At 37.8% G+C, this 20,542-nt stretch overlaps 1 protein-coding gene across 2 annotated transcripts in view; it reads left to right on the top strand.

Annotated features, from left to right (window-relative positions):
• The first annotated feature begins 3,952 nt into the window (after positions 1 to 3,952).
• The window catches only part of SLC30A9 (solute carrier family 30 member 9), a 36,127-nt gene continuing 19,537 nt past the window's right edge, over positions 3,953 to 20,542 (top strand). Inside the window, exons 1-10 of one of the 2 annotated variants that reach the window (XM_069014206.1) lie at positions 3,953 to 4,170; positions 5,958 to 6,134; positions 8,678 to 8,740; positions 12,585 to 12,684; positions 13,478 to 13,570; positions 13,794 to 13,876; positions 14,929 to 14,987; positions 15,745 to 15,812; positions 18,331 to 18,433; positions 20,283 to 20,338. In XM_069014206.1, coding sequence (XP_068870307.1) covers positions 4,074 to 4,170; positions 5,958 to 6,134; positions 8,678 to 8,740; positions 12,585 to 12,684; positions 13,478 to 13,570; positions 13,794 to 13,876; positions 14,929 to 14,987; positions 15,745 to 15,812; positions 18,331 to 18,433; positions 20,283 to 20,338 — 899 coding nt within the window. In that variant the 5' untranslated portion in view covers positions 3,953 to 4,073. The remainder of the gene's footprint in view (positions 4,171 to 5,957; positions 6,135 to 8,677; positions 8,741 to 12,584; positions 12,685 to 13,477; positions 13,571 to 13,793; positions 13,877 to 14,928; positions 14,988 to 15,744; positions 15,813 to 18,330; positions 18,434 to 20,282; positions 20,339 to 20,542) is intronic. The other variant, XM_069014205.1, reaches the window with a different exon arrangement.

Raw genomic sequence — 20,542 nt, 5'->3', positions numbered from 1 at the left:
AAGAATTTTAAACTAGCTTTCTGCTTTTGGGTGAAGGTAAGTGCTGCATAGGGCCAGGAGTCAGTTCTTTTTCCTTGCCCAGAGGCTGGAAATTCTATTTAATTATATGATTTGTCCATTTGAAATGAAATGGAATTCTTCCTCCATGTGCTAATTTTATTCCAAACTGGTGACCTCTAGTGGCTGGTTTGCAACTACGAAGCTAAAAGTTTTAGTAATGTAATGTGCTCGTCCTGAGTATTGGCTACAGGAAAGTAATTTTCCATTTAAATTTCTCAGGCGAATAATGCCTCTTCATGATTTATTGTCCTTTGGCAGTCACTGTCTGCTGCTGCTGCTGCTGCTGGGATTGAAACGGCTTGTTGAGCACTGCTGCCCCCAGTTCAAGAAACGGCAGATGACTGCCGATGTTTAGGTGAATGAACTGCATGTGAATAACCGAAAACACTTATCCATGTGCTGCAAATGAAAATATTTACTTTTAGTTTATGTAAATCTTTGACCCCATGACCATGAAATAGCTTTACAGATCTGTGTGACTCAGAGTGGTGTTATGCAGCTTTTGAAGATTCACCATTCTGTGCTTTGGAAGAGTCATTCTCCTCATGCACCTGCCCACCACAAAATATTGTCTCATTTTCTGTGAATTTAAATGTTTTGCCTGAAAAACTTAGAGGTTATTTGGGATCACTGGACACTTCATTTATTCACATATATTTTGTACTGCTGGTATGTAGTTGCTTGTGTTAACCGTATATGTGTCATAAAAGGTACAAAAATCAAAATTCTTTCCCTTTTCCCTTTTTTCCTCTTGTTACACTCTGTGAGAGACCCACAAGGCAGGATATGATGGGAATCCTAAAGAGTAATTTAAACTATATTAAGTCAATACCATCAGCTTTTCCTGTGGATCTGGGGACATGGCAAGTCTCTCTCCACTGTATGAACTTGAATATTTAATGAATTTCAAATTGGCTTTATATTACTTCATTTTTCATACAAGGAACACTAAAATTCTTCATTTCTTATTAGCCTTTACATATCACAGATTTCTTGCTAGGCAGTAATATTGCAGAATTTCATCATGATGGACTGTTGTAGCTTGAGTAATACAGTCAGTTACTGAGTTATTTTAAATAAACAGGAATAAGGAAAAAAGTTTTCAAAGGTCTGTATTTCAATCCAGTCACCTGGCTTTCTTGATCTGCAAGCAGTTCTATGTAAACTTTTCAAGTGTCTCCATAAAACAGGTTGTAGCCATAGTCCCTGTTCTTCCTGAAGACCTTGTAAGGCAACTTAACCTTATAATTTTTTATAGGCAAGGTAATATGCTGTATAAAAAAGGGTTCTAGAGTTTTTGCAAAAGGAGGCCTGAGGAAATGACTCTGACATGGTAGCAAGTCTCCCCCTCTTATGAGCGACCTACCAAGATCTTTACACAATTGGTACATGAGTAACCTCTGTCCCCTAGACAGAGGTTGAGATGGCACAAAAGCCCATGTACAAGTATGGTGTATGGAAATAGTATTTTCTTATCAGTTTAGCATTTAGCAACTTGAATGTGAATGAGACTTTTTTTTTTTTCTAGGTTGATTTTATGAAATACAGGCTTAAAGTAGTCATTGAATAACCCTCATTCAAAATTAAACCTCAGAATGCAATTCCAGCTATATTGACTGAAAACAAGATCTCACCAATTTGCTGTATACAGTACTCTTTGCCACAGAGAAAAAGTTGTTAAATGCAGTTTGGATGTCCTGAAATACCATATCATTTAGGATTTTTCTCTGTTCATTGCTAGTGATTGATAACTCATAGAGATGCTCATAAATACAGTTGATTTTTTTTCTTAGGATGCTGCAGCTGCATGCCAGGAGTCTTGGTAATTCATTATCAATTGCTTTATGTTCTTGGCTATTCCACACAGAATAGGCTGTTATTGACGCTCGTTTACTTGCTCTTTGTCTCCATCAGTTTTCAGTGTTTGCCAATATAAAGGGTCATGCACAGCAGCTGATTGTGTAAATCCTGGTTGATCACCACACTGTTGGTATCTATTAATCTGTCTATGCTATTCCAGTTTTATTTTCCTTCCTGTTTCATATTTACAATACCAAAACCAGAGAAAGCAAATTCAGTAACTTTCAGATGGATAAAAGAATATTAAATAGTTAGTAGTTCCATTTGGTTTTAGAGAGGAAATGATAAACCTAAACTTAGCATCTCTTCTAGAGTATAGCAGTGACTCTTCAGAAATTACAAATGTTTCAAGAATTTCTATAGGCTTTCAAACATCTTTATGTAGGGGAAAAAAAATAGGGAACCCTTAACCTCCTCTTTATTTTTGTTTTTTACTTAGGCTGTTGCCAAAATAACCAGCAAAACATGTATCAGCTGCATGTTAGACTCCATCTGAAATTGGTGAAGTGACCTCACCTGTGCTACTTTACAACCTGCAGTCAGTTTAGTATTTAATTCCAGTGCTGTACATCTGGTACTTAATGATACAGCATCTGTTGCAGTACTCCTGATTCATTTGGTATGGCTGCAGTTGTACTACTGGGAAGATGAGTGTTAATTATTCTGTGGAAGTATTTTACTTCAATCTGTCTCCCCTGGGCTTCTAGGAAAATTTGTTTTGGCAATGTTACTCACTAGGTAGCTGGTAAAGACGTGCCAGTAAACTTTGTTCAAAATCTAATTATGTATGTTAAAGACAGGCACTGTAATAACTCTCCTCAGTGATCAAATGCTTTGTGGATTATCAGGTACAATAATTATCCAAATTCCCTGTCAAGCTAACTTCTGGTGAGCTCCCATGTTCCTCCCAGTGTGCAAATGAAGGCAAGGAAGCCTGAGACTTTCTCAGTCATGTAAACCAATATCAAAGCTATACTGGAAAAAAACTTTTTAAATAAAAGAGTATAATACAGTGCCAGTGGGACTGATTACAGGCATGGTCCTTAGTCAGGCTGTAGGTGACCAGGGCAGGAGGTGTCACAGCTGGGCACGGGCAGTCCTTAAAACCCTAGAGCACAGGGTCAGCCACATGGCACTCTCTCTGGAGAAAGACATCATTTTAAATCCTATTTTAAGCACTGATCTGGGAAGGGCATTTTAGGTGATGGCTTAGGCTAGGGGAGCACATTTTCATATAGAAATAATGCAGACAGATTTAGTGTACATGCTTTAATGTTACCTATGTCCAGGGAAAGGCAATGAAGCTGGTTAAGGGTCTGGACCACAAGTCTTCTGCGAAGTGGCTGAGGGAGCTGGGGCTATTTATCCTGGAGAAAAGGACGCTCAGGGGAGACCATATCACTCTACAACTGCCTGAAAGGAGGCTGTAGCCAGGTGAGGTCAGCCTCTTCTCCCAGGTAAGTGACAGAACGAGAATCACAGAATAACGAGGTTGGAAGAGACTGCCAAGATGCAGTCTGAAGCTGCGCCAGGGAAAGCTTAAATTAGACATGAGGAAGAATTTCTCCATAGAAAGGGTCATTAGACATCGGAACAGGCTGCCCCGGGAAATGGTGGGAGTCACCATCCTGGAGGTGTTTAACGAAAGACTGCATGTGGCTTTTCGTGCCATGTTCTAGTTGACAAGCTGGTGTTTGGTCGTAGGCTGAACTCGATGATCTCAGAGATCTTTTCAACCTAATTATTTCTGTGACCCTATTAGTAAAATGTCTAATGTGCTTTCACGTGTGCTAACAAATCTAACGCGCGTACCTTTGTTACACGTGCCCACCCGTATGCCCTCCACCAGGCACAGTAAAAGAGCAGGAGCTGCTGCAGGCCCGGCGGCGCCAGCCGGGGCCGAGCCGCTTCCCAGCCCAGCCCGGCACGCCGCCGCCCCTCTCCTCGGGCCAGGCGCAGGCGCGGCGGGCGGGGCGGGTGAGTCAGCGGCGGCCCCGCCGTGCCCCCGCACATCCGGGTGCCGCGGCACCGCCCACCGCCGGCCTCCGGCCACCGCTGCCGCCCGGGGCCAGCGGGGCTCCGCCGCAGCCGCGCCGGCCTCCGCCGATGCGAATCGCCGCCCTCCCGCCGGCCGCTGCCGAGCGGCCGCCGCCATGATGCCGGCCCTGGCCGCCCAGCGGCGGGGCTGCCGCGGCCTCTACCGCCTGTACCTGCGGTGCCAGGCGGCGCCGCGGCCCCGCGCCTGCCACGGTGAGTCCTGCGGGGGCCGGGCCCGGTGTGCGGCGCCGGCCGACCCCCGCCTGCGCCGGCCGAGGCTCGTAGGGAGCTGTGGCGGAGCTGCGCGCTCGCCTGGGGTACAGCGAGTGCCGGCGCTCGCAGGCGGTGGCGGCAGCCGGGCTCCCTCCCGGGGTGGTAGCACCGCTCCGGGCTGCGGGAGCGCCGGCTGCTTTCTGAGGGTCGGCTTTAAAAAGGAGAACGTGCAAGTGTTTTGCGAGCGCAGTGCCGGGCCGGGGTGTTCTCGGCCGGGCTGTGCCAGCCCCGTCTGACGTACAGCGGGCACGTCATGCTCCTGCCGTGGCCGAAGTTTGCAGTAATTACATAAAATGTAGCGCGGTCTTACGGGGTTTGTGTTGGTCCGCGGAGCGAACCCCGGTTTCTCCTTTAGGCCGCAGATCTCATGGAATTTGAGTTCTCAGCGGTTTTTCCCCTTTTCGTGTAGTCACGGTTGAACTGCGGCAAATGCTCTTTTTCTTTAACTCTTTCTTGTCTGTGCATGGATTAGTAGGAAAAATGCCCTCTAAACGTGCTGATTAAGTTTCCCCTTTTCAATTGCTCCAGTATGACCAAAGCTTAGGAAACAACACTGCTCATCTTGTGCCGCGTATTTATTGTAGTGTTTTATAAATTTGTAATCAGTAAGTTCAGTGAACTGCGTTGCGTATTAAGGGCTTATGTCACATTTGTGACAACAGTTAGTAAGAGTTGTCCTTTTTTGATGAAGTTTTCCTTCAGTAAGGTTCAGGTCGGTGCACATAGACATGCAGGTGTGCAGAAGACATAAAAAAAGGGAGAGCTGTTGAGGCTTTTATGGAATGAACAGTTCTGTAAAATACTATCTTCTTTTTGTGAGAGGTGTGTTACTAATAGTTAAGTGGTCGTGCTTTGTATGTCTTTATTTAGTGGTACCTCTTAATTATTTTTTTAAATGTATTTATTTTTTAGTGAGTACTTTCCAAAGGAGCCAGTTTCCCTGCTGCATTTCTGGTTGGAGGTATTATTTACCCTCTCTACAAAAGTGTTGTGCTCCCTAAAAGAAACTGGTTGCTAATACGGATTGGTCTGTACTGCAACTCTGCTTCTGGCTAAGCTTTTGAAATTGAAGATTGCCTACCCAGGGTGGTTTCTCAATGGACTTTTTGCATATTTATCTTGTAATTTGTTTATTGTGAATGTTGCAAAATTTAGGACACTTCCCTATAAAATGTTTTGTGTGATGTTGTGTGCTTTTCTACATGATTTCTGTAGCAACTGTATGATTTGCCCACAGTTCAGTTTTTCTTCATGGGTAAGCTGTGATTTGTGCAGTGTGCACAGAATGAAATGAAATGGCAACACTGGCTAATAGTTTTGTAGTGGTCTGTATTTGTTTTTTATCAATATATGGTTTTTAAAGACACCGAGGCAGTATGACTAGAATGGGACTTAATGTATCAGAAAGCCAATCTTGTCAAATAGATTTTTTTTTTTTTTTTTTAAATTAAGCCTTAAGATCATCCAGAGATCTCGGGAAAAGTGGTTACTGTGGGAAACCCCCCCCTAATGTTAGAATGAAATTTAAAAAGTGGGTGTTTGAAGGGAGGTAGTGAAAACATGCTATATACTTTCATTTTGTAGTTCGTAAATGTGGGTAAGATAAGCACGGATCAGTACTTACAAGCTGACTTTCCATAACTTATGCTGGTAGAGCAGGACCTCTTTTCCTTCTTTATCCTTCCAAAATGGCTGCCTGAAACAGCTTTTGTTCTTCCCCTTGTTAGGATGGCAAGTTTCAATGAAAAGTGGGAGCCTGTCTTATATTCTACCATGCAGTCGCCTGCCTATGCAGTTGATGAGTCAAGTGAGAGTTTATACCTCCAATGGTCAGAAGAAAGATCTTGGATCAGAAGATACAAATGGATCAGCCCGTGGAGAAACCCTGCATAAAGTTGAAACAGGTAGTACTAAGCTACAATGAGGAGTATGTATAAAAATGTAAAAGCTTAATATGTTTAATGATAATGTTTTTCTTTCAATTGTGTGATACTATGATTGCAGCATTCTTAGTATTTTTTGGTTGTGGGCATCTGTATAGAAAATTCAAATGCATAAGCAGGGAGGAGTGCTGAAATTTATTTCTTTGTCATTCTGATATTTTAAGGGTTTAAGTTTAGAATAATCAGATTTAAAGTGGCGATGGGGAAAATGTGGATGTTGAAAGGGATTAAGTAATTTAAGAGGTAAGAAATGGAATGTATTACTCATTCTTTGCCACTTTGCTTGCTTATTTGAATTTTTTTGGTAGTATTTCAGGTATGTTGTGTCAAAGGAACTAATGATAAAGACTGAACTAGTATCACTGTTGAGCAGTGTGGCATCTCAAGGCCAGACTATAAATGACGGGTAAAGAAGGTTGAGCTGTTTCATCTGCTAGAGCTTTCTAATCTGACAGTTGTTAGAACTGCAGCATTCACATTAAACATTTGATACAGGGTGCATAACCTGATCCTCCCTGCTGTTCGACTGTTGATCTTGTGCTTGTTAGGTGCTTGTGAAATTTAGAACTGTCATGTACTTGCTCCATTGTAGCATCGTCTATTTTTGATGCTTATTAACTCTGAGGCTGTACAGATACAGGCTCAGAAGACTGTGCTTAAGAGATAACAGATGCTTTTCAAAATGAAAGCTCTCTTTCTGTATGCTTTTATGGGAGTGGTCTTTTAAAGAAAATTTCCTTTTCCTCGTTGTCAGGATAGCAGATACTTGTTCCTTCTTTAGTAACTTGTAGATTCCTGGGGCTTGCAACAGTCTTTAAAAGCTAGGAACTGTAGCCAGCTAAGAGTATTACATTCTAATGCTTGGAAGTACAAAGTGACTCTTAAACGTTGTTTAGTCTTGAAGGTTCTAGTCGTATCAACCTTTCCTTGTCTGAAAAACAGTGATTGTGAATTGAAGTATTCTGTGTCCTTTTTCCTCAATGATGCACCGTGATTTTGTTCAGTCTCTAAGCTGAGGTAGTAAACTTCGAAAGGGTACTTGATGTACATAGATCTTTGTGCGTGGATATAATCTTAATTTTTTTATGTCTTTCCCCCCCCCACCCCCGAAAGCTTGTGAAGCACTCTTGTTAAATAGTGTTTGTTATATTTATTTTAATGATAGAAATGGTTGTACATGTTTTTTGAGAAGAAGCTGCTACTCAAGTTTTTGCAAAACAATCTTAGTGGCAGTTTTTTATCATGAAAATTGATGGATCAGCTGCTTGGTATTTTAAACCAGGTAAGAAAAGAAAGGACAGAAAAAACAAAGGGATTTTTTTCTTTTGTTTTCAGGTGAAAGGGATGACTGTTTAAGGAATACTAGTTAGATATGGTGCAGCCTTATTTGCTGTGTAGTAAGATCAGCTTCAGAAATTTATAAATGTTGTTTTTGCAAGAAAGTATCCTTGAATTGTTATTAGCTGTAGTTCTCAGTTGCTTTTAGGGCATTAACTAATTGCCTGATGGAAACATAGTTACATAGTCCAAGCTTCAAGAGAATCTGATCTTTGAATAATTTGAGTAGCGTGTTAAGCTAGGAGTACCCGATTACTTAACACTAACCAGCTTGAAAAATCTTCATTTTTTTAATATATCACTTTCAACAAGGTAATTTTAAATTTTGTTAATGATTATGAATGTGTGGCAAACCTCCAATGTTATAGAGTGGTAGGGCACAAAAGAGTGGATATGTTGGTTTGACATGTTAGAACCATAAGTTTTTTGTTCTGAAGGCTATGTTGAGATGTATGAGATTAGGATGTGGTATTTGTTTGTATTTTCTAGTAGTAATTCTAAGTAGAAATCTCACTGAATTTACTCAAATGTATTGTTTTCCAAATACTAAGATTAATTTCACTATTGTAAATTATATTTTAATTTTTTTAATAGAATCATATCCACAAGTTTCAAAACCACCTAAAAGACTTTGTTTTCATTCCAGCTCCAGTTTGTTACATATGAGTTGTGGATTTTAGTTTAAATATTCTGTGTTTTAGGGAGGTAACTTTTTGTAAATGAAGAAGCTTCCATCCCTTAAAATTGAATACCATCTTGGAAGCTCTGGAACGCTCTAATACATAGCAGCCATAAGCTATATAGAATTAATTATATTTACTAACCTAAAGTTTTGCATAAAATTTATCCCAAACCATAAGTGCACTGTTAAAATATTTTATTTTAATTTGGGATGCTTTCTGAAATATTTTGCAAATTGGTGTTCTTCTGCAAGCTGCCAGGAGTTTATTGATAAATGCTATATTAAATGTTCACTTTTTTGTTTTGTTTTGCTTTGTTTCTGTCTTTTGAGAGTTTTAAATGTTGGAAATCTGGAAGAAATTTTCTAATTGTCAGGGTGCAAAGCAATATTAAGATATATTCTAATGTTATGTCAGTCAAACTCTTTACTAAAAAGAAAAGTAGGTACTTCCATATTTACAGGGAGCTTTAATTTTATTTTGCAGGACAAGATACAACCAACGCAGGCCAAAACCAGTCTTCACCTAAACAGCCAATCCAAGTAAAAGGTAAAGGAGTACTTAGTGTATTGAAATTTTACTGCTGTATGCTAGTAGTCCCAAAAAAAAAAAAAAAAGAAGTGTAAGGAAACTCTGACTCCTCTTCAATTGTGTAAACAAGTTATGTGAATAGCATTTTAATACACACTTGTGTGCCAGCTTTGTTTGGTACACACTTGTGTGCCAGCTTTGTTTGGTACCTGTTTGTTTGAAAATGACTCCTAAAAAATCAAATATAGCAGTATTCTTTTTAATTACTCAGTCTTCTGTGTTTGTTGGTAATTTTCATTTAATCTGCAGAGTTCTTCAGGAAAAGACTGATTTGTTTGTTCACGTGTTGTTGCAGTCTGTCCTCCTTGTGTGTTTTTAGGCATGTCCATTCACCCTCTCAGACTTAATGTGGCTAAGCTGAATACTTGATCTTCCCTGTTCCTTGTTCTAAGTCTTCCTCTGTTCTTTCTTATTACTGAGTTAATCTAATCAGTGTTGCTTCTAAATATATTTTGACCATGTGAACTGCCTGATCTGAGTTCTGTAAAGTTCCCGTTTATGTGTAATAATGTGGTGGTCTTGACACTGGCTGGACACCAGGTGCTCACCCAGGCCAGTCTATCACTCCCCTCCTTCGTTGGATAGGGTAGAGAAAATGTAATGGAAGGCTCCTGAGTTGAGATTAGGACAGGGAGAGATCACTCACTGATTACTGTCATGGGCAAAACACACTGGACTTGGGGAAAATCAGTTTATTTTATTGCCAGTCAAATCAGATTACAGTACTGAGAAATAAAAACTAAATCTTACAACACCTTTGTCCAACCCTTCACTTCTTCCCAGGCTTAATCTCCTGCTTTTCTCTAGCTTCTCACCCCCAGTGGTGCAGAGGGATGGGGAACAGGAGCTGGCATCAAGCACATTGTCTCTGCCACTCCTTCCTCCTTGGGGAAAGGACTCATTCTTTCCCCTGCTCCAGCATGGGGTCCTTCCACAGGAGACGGTCCTCCATGAACTTCTCCAGCATGAGTCCTTCCCTTGCACTTCAGTTCTTCATGAACTGCTCCAGTGTGGATCCCTCTTCCACAGTGTGCAGTCCTTCAGGAACAGGCTGCTCCAGTGTGGGTCCCCCACAGGGTCACCAATCCTGCCAGCAAACCTGTTCCAGCATGATCTCCTCCCTCCATGGGGCCACAGGTCCTGCCAGGAGCTTGTTCCAGTGTGGGCTTCCCATAGGGTCACAGCCTCCTTTGGGCGTCCACTGGCTCCAGTGTTTGGTTGTCCATCAGGAGCACGGCTGCCTCACCACAGGCTGCAGGGGGATTTCTGCTCTGGTGCCTGTAGCAGCTCCTCTCCCTCCTTCTGCACTGACCTTGGTGTCTGCAGAGCTGTTTCTGTCATGTGTTCTCACTCTTCTCTCCTGGCTGCGCTTGCTGTTGTGCCCAGTTTCTCCCCCACCAGTGCTTGTTAAATACATTATCCCAGAGATGCTGCCACTGTTTGGACGGACTCGGCCTTGGGCTGTGGTGGGTCCCTCTTGGAGCTGGCTGGCATTAGATCTGCCAGACATAGGGGAAGCTCCTGGCAGCTTCTCACAAAAGCCACCCCTGTAGCCCTCCACTACCAAAAGCTTGCCATGCAAACCCAGTACAAGTAAATATGTGCTTTACTCTTCAGTTACATTGTTTAAAAACATGAGTGGGTAAAATAAGAGTATAACTTTCTTTTGTATTTTTAATTTATTGTGACTTGATTTCACTCTGTCTTTATTCACTCCTTCCACACTTTATTATACTAATAGTTCCTATTGTATTATTGTGAGAATTTTACGCCATTAAAAACCGTTTTAGATTACTCCTAGCGTTCTGTGTCTAAAGTCCTTCCTGTCTTTCCTCAAAATAAAGAAACGTCAAATCATAATTTTTTTGTAACAAGGTGAATCAGTGTTTATGTATATTTTCTGTACACTTTTGTCTGCATCTTTTATGTCAATTTGTTTAGATTTATTGTCGATTAGTATATGCATGTGGGGAGAAAATACAAGGTAGATAGGAGAAATAATTATTTCTGTGAAATAATTGTGAAAATAGATACATCTTTCAGTAAGAGTTTTTCCTCTCTAAATTAAAGATGTGCAAGGAAGAATGTTTATGTTAAGGATTTTGATAGTGTCTAGAAGGTGGAATTCTAATCTTAAAAAGCTGCTCTGACTTAGAAACTTACTGATCCAAGTACTACTATTACGAAGACAGTAACATTTTTAAAGGATCACTAATCTTAAAACAACGTCCTTTTTAAGTGTTTTTTTTAACATTCTCTTTTATAGACCTTGTCTTTCTCTTGTAAGCACCAAATAGGTTTTTTTTTCTCCACGTTTACTACAGTTTTATACAGTTACTTGAACTAGGAGTAGAATTGTTGAGATACTGTGCAATGTACAATTGTAGTACAATATATACAATGTACAATATATGATTTATTTTAGTGAAATTTACCTGTATTTCTGAAAGATGAATTAGTAAGTGATAAATCTGTAAGTTGTTTTTTAGTAAGGTTAATATGATTTGGGTGTGTATTTTTTAAAATAAAAGATGGGAAGTGTTCTTGATTAAAAATTATCATCCTGTTCTAACATTAGTAAATGGTGTACTGTTTGTAGAAAATATCTTAAGTTTTTTTTCATCACCTTCACTCAGAAGCTTTGTGGGATGAATGTGGTTATTCAGGGACTTAAAAAATTGTTCAAGGTCAAACTGGATGAGAGAAATCAGATTATTATGGTAAATATTGATACCTCTACTGTTAGTGCATCGTGGAGAGTCAAGCAATATATTTTGTTGCTAAGCTTCAAAAAGACAATGTAGAACTCTGGGAAAAATTTTCTTGAAGTCTTTAAAAGCAGTGTCTTTCTGTAAGTATCCTGCGAGGAGTAGCTCTGGACCATCTGTGGAAATCATATCAGTCCTGTGGTATGCCTCAAGTTCACGTGTGCTCTAAGGTCTTCTCACCAGTAGAATCCGAGCTTTTTGTTTTAAGTTGTATTCTGTAATGTTAGTTACGTTACAGTGTTGGTTGTGTTATATCCTTCCAAATGTAACTAGTCTTCCAATAAGCATATTTTTAATGCATGTTAGTGTATAGTGATTTACATTTGAGAATCAGATGAAGTTATGTACATGCAGACAAGTGGGAAATAATGGCATAAATTTAAAATTCCATTTATAATTTTTCTGAATATGTGTGGTGTTCTTTTCCTTGTGCATGAAAATCTGATGTGATAAGAGTCCATCTTCTAGATGTAAAAAGCATTATAAATAAAGAATTAATGTTTTTAATTGTTATAAATGCCCAATGTTAAGAGTACTAATTTTGAAAGTAATAGTTTGGAAAAATGTGTACAGTCTGTCTCATTTCTCTGTATGCTCAGCAAAGGTCAAAAGTCTTATTTGCAGAAGCTGGACTTGATTATTGGAAAAAATAGAAATGGAGCAGTCTGTTGGTATTTCAGTTGCCAGACCAGGGGTTTCCAACTGGCCATATTTGAATGCTATTTATGTAGCCAAGCACCATCTCTGACATCAAAGTTGGAGAAGTAGCTGACAGTGGCAGTTATGTTTGAGAACCCTGAACTACAGCTTAGTAAGTAGCATTTTTGGAGGTAAATCATTCTACTCCTACTCATTTCCACAATGAGGAAGATACCTTGCTCTTCACTGTCAATTTTCTGTATCACTGGCAAGCATTGTTTTTCAGATTTCCACTTAGAGATATTACAATATGACACTAGATTGAGTTACTTTTTGAAGTTTCTGCTGTAGTCTCCATGAGTGACTTAACTTGTGTATCTATTTCTTTATTTAAGTGAAAGCAGTCCTTAAAAAAAGAGAGTATGGACCAAAATACACGCAGAATAACTTCATCACTGGAGTCAGAGCAATAAATGAGTTTTGTCTTAAATCCAGGTATGATGGGTTTGAGTTGAGATTTAAATTCAGAATATTTGTTCATATGTGCATGAGAAGTAATTGTGACTGTAGACTGATTTTGCACAACTTTTTCTAAATGCTTTTGTGTATACATAATTGTAAGTGGCTGAAGTTAGTTCTTGCTTAGTTTTACAGTGGACTAGGAGCTTGCACTTAATTTTCATGTTTCATTACTTGCTTCTTAGAATAGTTTATTTGTACCTATGAGACGATAAATCTAGTTGGGGGGAGACACCTCTGTTCTTCACCTGTTTTTACATAATGGTGTAGATGCCCTAATGTGTAGCTCAGCACAGGAAATCATCTGTTTCCCCAAGTAGCTTTGTTATCTTCAGCCTTTTGCAGCTTGTGCTGGGAGTGTAAATTTTGGGATTAAATTTGTTAACTTTTCTTGTCACATGACTTCTGATTTCCATTTAGAGATGCTAATTCATAAATCTGCTTATTTAACATATGTGCACATTATCAGTTACATATGGATCATTCATTGGATGTTTTATTATATAGTGTTTTAATACTTTGTGTTCAGTATTTTGTAGTATGAAGACCTGATTTGGACTTCTGTGTTTGAAAAACAGTAGTTTCCAATAGCCTCCTAGAGATCACTTGCTTCATGTTATCTGTATGTTCTGTTTGAAGTAGACATCTTCACTTTTTTTGTACAGCAGATTAGTAATCTCAAAATTGTGGAACATCACCTAGACATAAAAGTCAAATTAGAACAATATGATTCTTTCCTTGCACTAAGCTCGTTGTCCCCTTTCTTTAGTGATTTAGACCAGCTGAGGAAAATTAAGCGACGAAGTCCCCATGATGACACTGAGACTTTCACCGTGTACCTGAGATCGGATGTAGAGGCAAAGTAAGAACATTTAAAATGGATGATGAGAGAGAGAAAAGAGTTTTAAAAGTCAGGTTTGCAATGTATAAGGGCAATAATGTTTTTTGCTTTCTATCAGAACAGATTTTATATCCTGATTATTGTAATAATTACTTTGTGTATATAAAATTGGAGGGTATGTTTTGTGTTTGAAAAAAAAGTTGCATGAATAGAAACATTGTTAAGTTACTTTTACTTCATGCAGGTCTCTTGAAGTTTGGGGTAGTCCAGAGGCTCTTGCCAGAGAAAGAAAACGACGTAAAGAGGCAGAGATCAAGTACAGAGAAAGTGAGTATAGAGTTTTCAAAGAACTTGAAATATAACAATCAGGTATGATTGTTAGAAATCCACCAGATAGTGTTATTTTATTGAGAACATGTAAATTTGGAACTAGCAATTGCTGATTAGGTTTTATGGCATAATCTTAGATTAGCATGTTATACTATCTATGCAGATATAGTTTGTTACTATCTTGCAATTTATCTTCTTTGTGATGCAGCAAGAATGTACATTCAGTTAAGATCTATAGTCATACTCTTTTGGGGGGGGCTTTCAATTTCTGGATGATAATTTACATTTTCAGTGCCTTTGCATTTCTTTTAATTTTTCTAATAGTTTTCTAATTCTAATTTTGAAAAGAGTTAAAACTGATCCAGATGTTTATACCATACCGTTACTCATTAATTTTTTTCCTCTGAAAAGAATTCAGCTTGCCTTTGTGTTTCAGAAGGGGAGAAGTACCCCCAGATAATATATTTTTGTGTAATGTTTTTTTTGTTATCCTTTCTGATATTATCAATAACATGTACAGCCAAATCAGTAGTTTTTAATGTATTTGGATCTGTCTAGTCAGTTAAAATCACACAAGAGGCAATACTGCTTCAAGATACTTAGTGCAGTTGTGCACCTTAAAATGAGAGGTAAAGTTTTTTGGAAACAGTTGTGCTGCTAGAACACCCTTCTGGCAAAAAAGGCTAGAACTGCAGGCACCTGTTAAGGTATCTGTAAGTGTACTGAAAGTGCAGTCAGGAGCCTCAGCACTTTTATTGACCTGGTGAATAATTTTTGGATATAAATAAAATGCCTGAATTTGCAGAAGTGTATTGAGGTTTTACCCTCTGTGCATTATCATTTGTTGGTAGAAATTGTAACGATGTATAGGATCATAACATAGTGTATTTGTCATTTTGCATGAGTATTTAACAACATGTGTTTGTGATTAACAGTATCAAGAGAGGATTTTTTTCACAGATAGATTATGCTGCATAAAAAAAGTAGACTTCAGTTCCTGAAATTACTGGTTACTAGTACATATTCATGATACTAATTTTGTATTGCAGATCTGTTTAGAAACCAAAGGCTGTTGTGGGAATACAAGGAGTTCTTTGGAAATACTAAGGTAAGGACGTTTTCAAGTATTTTGCTAGAAAAGTGTCATGAAATGTATTATGCCACCTTTTGAAGGAAAACTTGTGTAACTGAATATTATTGGAAGATTTATTTGCACTTTATTTTATATTTTGTAGTATACCAGATCTATATCTGATATGCAGTAGTAAATGTTATGATGACAGCTTGAATGGGTTCCTACTGTGACAGTGTAATCCACCAGTAAGAGGGGTTTTTTTTTCAGTTGCCTTCTTACCAAAATCACAGCTGTACTCGTGATTGCATGTATAACCTATTAATATGTATAGTGAATATATTGTTAATTTAAAAAAACCTAAGTAAGTTTCTTTAAGGAAAAAGACCCCAGAAGATGAATGCTTTTGTCTATGCACTGCTGGCCCTTCCTCTTTGCTTAAGCAGACAGATACCCTAGATCCAGGTGCTTGGGTGTATAGAATGATTCTGTAGCAGGTTCTGGGCCTTATGGCTGCAGTGGCCTCTGCTGCAGACTTCATTGGAGGTTTATTTTTTTTTATAGCCAACTATTTGGAGAAATATGGAAGACCCAACTGCACTTTGGCTGAACATTCAGTAGTAAATTAGTTGCCTTCAAGAACTGTAGTTTCACTTTTGCAATACAGGGTAGTGCAAAGTTTTAAATTTAATAATAAATAATTTAATATTTAATAATTTAATTTTTATTTTATGGTAGGTGTCTCACGAGGTCTAGATTTAGTTATTAAATAATCTGTTATTTCTTTACGTAGCCACGCTCCAGTTCAGCAGCTATGTTTTTCAAGGGACCAGGGAAGGTGGTAATGGTAGCTATTTGCATGTAAGTAAAAAAAAAATGTTTTGTTTATGCGAGTATAAAAAAATTTATTTATATTGTCCTGGAAATAGGAACAGTGTGTGTATTTAAGATAAAGATACCTGTGTCTGTAACTGAAATCAATAGATTTATCTATTTATTGTTGATAGGAGAGAGTTTATGTGAATACATTCATCACTACATAGCGATCAGGTATTGAATATGCCTCTGATGAGAGAAGAGCAATTTTTTTGGAATTGATCAGACAATAGAGTTTCTTAAAGTAAGAACTAAAATTTTGAAGGATGTGAAGAAGCAGGTATTTAAAATTGTCCTTTTTTCTTGCTCCTTGAAAGGAAGCTTTTCATACATTTTAAACAATCTTCCATATAACCAACAGAAAACAGTTCACTCTTCTCTTTATACTGTTTTTCTTTATACTATTTTCTTTCCTAATTGAAAAGGGGGTATTTTTAAAATTTTTTAGCTTTCTCAAGTTTGAATGAAACAAGGTTAAATTAATGATTCTGATGTAAAACAAATGATCACAGAGACTATCTGGTATGAGATAGGAGGAAGTGTGTTAAGTTTTTCTCAGGAAATGGAGGCTAAAAATTACTTGTCATGAAACCTTGCAGTTTTTAAATACATTTTGTTTTATACAAGCTATTTAATTTTAAAGACCCTACTGATATAACCAAGCATAATAGAGGGAAAATACTTTTTTTGGCCCAGGAAACCAAAACATTTTGAGCAGGAAGTAACTCTTTGAGCTTCTGCAAAACGATATTCTTTTATTTGTGGAAGAAAAATACAAAGCTCATTTGACTGAAAACCTCCCTTTTTACTGAGTATTCTACTAGTAGCTGTTCAGAGCCTTTTAAGTTAAAAACATGTAAGAATTTTTAGTATGGATGTTTCTAATGGAAAAAAAAGACTGGGGTGTTGTGGTCATTTCTACCTCCTTCTGTTTCTTACACTCATACAGAGAAAACAGACCTTTCCTCTTGCTTTCTAGATAGAGCATAGCTGTAAACATTGCATTCTCTTCATAAACACCTTTGGATTTTTGAGTATTGGTGTACAGGAATGCCTGGCAGCCAGTCCAGGAGAAATTTGTAGAGATAGTTGTGTTGCTCAGTCATCTTTTTGTGGAGCTTTTTCAGAAGTTCAAGCTACTCTGGAACTCAAATATCTTATGACTTTTCAGAAATTTAAGTCAAGGCCAGCATCAGTGCTCCTTTGCTTGTGGTCCTGATCTTTTTAAAGGCTTTTGGCTTTGTCTCAAGAAGAATCAATCTGTCTCAAGAAGAATCAATTCTAACTTCTGCAGTTAGAATTATTTGGTAGACTTTTAACAAACTTCAGGCTTCCCCAGTGAGGTTGAAATGTGGTTCAGTCAAAAGCCGAGTTGTTCTATGGATCTGTGTGTGAGGGTATAAACCAGCTGCACTGGAACACTCTTGTGTTAATAGCTTTGGTTTGTGTTCTGTTAAGATTTCCTACTTGCAGGTCCATGCAGATAGAAATGGGGTAGCTAAATCAGTTCAGTACAATAGGAGCAAATACTTTCTGAAGTGGTGGTGACTGATGTAAAATGTAACTTTGTTTCCAACCAAATCAGAGCATTTTAGCTGCCTTCTCAGAATCTGCTGGGTTTGCTTCCTCTAATTTGAATATAACTTCTGGCATGTGTTGTTGAAATATGCCACTACAAGATGTTGTTAAAAGTTTCTTGTAACACTTAATTTCTTTAGATAATTTTTAAAATTGGCAATAAATGAAACTCAAAAAAATATAGAGGAGGATATTATAATTCTCTAGTCTAATTTTCCGTACAATATGATTATAGCAGTTAACCTACTGGTTCTGATGATGTTTGAAGTGAGAATGTAGACTTGGACTTTAGTGCTAATAGTTACCTTTGTGCAACATAGGACAGTGTTTACTCCAGTAAACCTGTAGCTGTAAAAATGTCTTCTTTATTCACACTGAACATCTTAATGGAGAAGTTCCATAGATAATTTTTACAGTGTAATCTAGTGACAGCCTTGTCTTCCTGTCTCTTGCCTGCCTGTCTCTTATCTTACATTTGTATCCTACTGAGAATGGCTCAGACTGATATTGAAGTAGGGAACCTTGCACTATAGAATTGGGAGAGGATGTGTAGGAGGCAAAGGACTGAAAAAATAGAAAAGGAAGTTGTTAAGACTTGTATTTCCCACTGGTAGAAAATTAGTTGTTCTGAGTAGTGACTGTGATGGTAGTTTTCAGGAAGTGTTACTTGTTTGGGACTGCTCAGAAGTTAATGATTTTTGAAAAATAAATTGTGTATTATTATCAAGTTTAGCTGAAAGGATATTTTTCACAGTAACCATGCAGAAAATCTGTATGAGTTACCTATCTGCACAGCTCTCTAATTATTAAACTGATACTTGAGTTTACCACTTTCTGGCAGGTAATGCATGATTGTACAGCACTTGTGGTTTTGCTGTAAATATTAAACATCGAATATTTTGGTATTTCTTTTCTTTGTTTTCAGAAATGGGTTGAATTTTTTCTTTAAGCTACTTGCTTGGGTTTACACGGGTTCTGCAAGTATGTTTTCAGAAGCCATACATTCTTTAGCAGACACATGTAACCAGGTGAGTATTTTTTTCCGTTCTGCTAAAGTTAGTACTTGTAATAAAACTTGGAATAAAGACAGATACTTACAGTAGTTGTTGGGCACTTGAATTAAAAAAAAAAAATAGGATGCTTTTTAATTTGTATTAATGTAAGAATGAGAAATCAGAATGTAGATTTTGAAGTTTTTTTAGAAATAAGTTGAAGGAGGGGAGTTTCAGTAAGAACTGTACTCAGCTACTTCATGGATCATGAGTGGTACTTGAAACTAAGATGATTTTGGTTAATATTTTGGTTCAATGTTAACTTGAAATGCTTCTCCTGTCAGTTATTGTAATATAATGTCAGACTTTGTTACTTATTCATCTCTAGGTAGAATAATGATGAGAATTTGAGCATCTTGTTTTCTTTTTCTATTCCTAGATTACCTTACCAGCCTCTCACAGCACAAGTAGCCACATACATGGCACGTTTACTTTGAGAAGTGAAGTGGCAGGCTCAGAATTGAGCATGTAATATTAATGTGCAGGGATAAAATGAATGTTGTTTTTTCCACTGTTTTCTATAGTATGCTTGAAGCATGTGTTATGAGACCTTGAAATGATATTGCAAGGCTTTGGGGGGAAAAAAATCAACCCTTAAAGAAAGGGTTGAAAGAAAGGCTCATGCAGCTCAAGAAAGATGAGTCCTTGGGTAGCTTGTAATTCATAAAATGCAACAGTCTTGTGCTCTTCCAAATTTGAGGAATCTATGGAACCTTAGAGCAGGCTGAATATCTTGAAAAGTCTATTAACATAGTTTTGGCAAACTTCTTGCTTGAGTTGGACCTAGTATGCTTTTCCGTCCAGGAAGACTGAGTTAGGACTCACATTTTGTTTGATGGTTTTACACAACCTTTCAGCTGTTCCAGGTGTAAAGTGAAGACAGGGGTGCTCCTAATTCAACTGCTAGTACTTAAATTTATGGGGAGGCCAGCCTTGAAGTGTTTGATTTTTCACTTGGTCAAGTGTGTCAATGTACAGGTGAACCAAGTTTGATAGTGGTATTATATACATTGAAGAGCTATTCTTTTAAATAGTTTTTTTTAATAGTTTTTTAAATATCAAAGTTGAACGTTCCACTGAAATGTGGAGGGTTTGTTTTGTTTTTTCAAATAATTGAGTGTGTGGTTTTGGGAAAAACACAGGAGAAACCTTGCTGCCTCAAAGCAGCTTGCTGCTGCTAAGACTAAAGTGTCTGCATTTCAGTATTTGTTACTATGTTTCATTATCGATAGTCCTAAAACAAAACATGTGCTTTGCAAAATTCAGGTCTAGATTTATAATTTATCGTATCAACAACTTAATACATGCCTAATTAAATATATGCCAGACAGGCAATTTAGATGGCAAGGGGTTATTTCTTCCTTCAAAATATGCTGAAAAGTTGCAGTGTAAAGTTACTGCTTTAAATGTTATGTCATGACCATACTACACCACAGTCAGTATAATTTCTCTTCAAGAGGGATTTATTTAAATAGCTTTGTTCCCTGAGCAACTTCATTCCTTTGCACTGAAGCACAGCAATAACACTTGTGATTGCATGTAATGTTCATTTTCAGTTGTAATTCTAAAGTTATAATTAACAGTAATTATATATACACACACCATATAATTGTGTATATATTATATATGTAGGTATAGCTAACAATTTTTTGGGAGTGGTAGATTTAGATGACAGATTTTGAGGTTTATATTCCAGCTCTAGTAAGATATCAGTAGCAAAGCATATATGCACTTCAACAAATTGCATCTATCTTTACCTTTCAAGTTGAGTTGATACAGAATGTTTCTAATTTTTTTTTTCTTTTTAACCTTTTGTCTTAAATAGGCGTTGCTAGCTTTGGGCATCAGTCAGTCTGCACGGACGCCTGACCCTAGTCATCCGTAAGCTTTTTGAGTAAATAAAGATTTTGGTAACTATATATAGGAGTAAGATCAGTTCTTGTTTGTGCATCACCTTGTTCTTTTTAATTTGCTGTTTTGTGTCATTTCTGATATGTATTGTTTCTGATTTTACAATAGATAAAATAAGAAAAGGGTTTTCTTTCAAGCTGCAGGGGTTGTAGTTTCAGTGGCTTGGTGCATGTT

Source organism: Aphelocoma coerulescens, chromosome 4 (genome assembly GCF_041296385.1).
Source record: "Aphelocoma coerulescens isolate FSJ_1873_10779 chromosome 4, UR_Acoe_1.0, whole genome shotgun sequence".
Classification (NCBI taxonomy): domain Eukaryota; kingdom Metazoa; phylum Chordata; class Aves; order Passeriformes; family Corvidae; genus Aphelocoma; species Aphelocoma coerulescens.
Note: the sequence above shows the minus strand (reverse complement) of the source record. Positions and strands in the feature narration are given on the sequence as shown.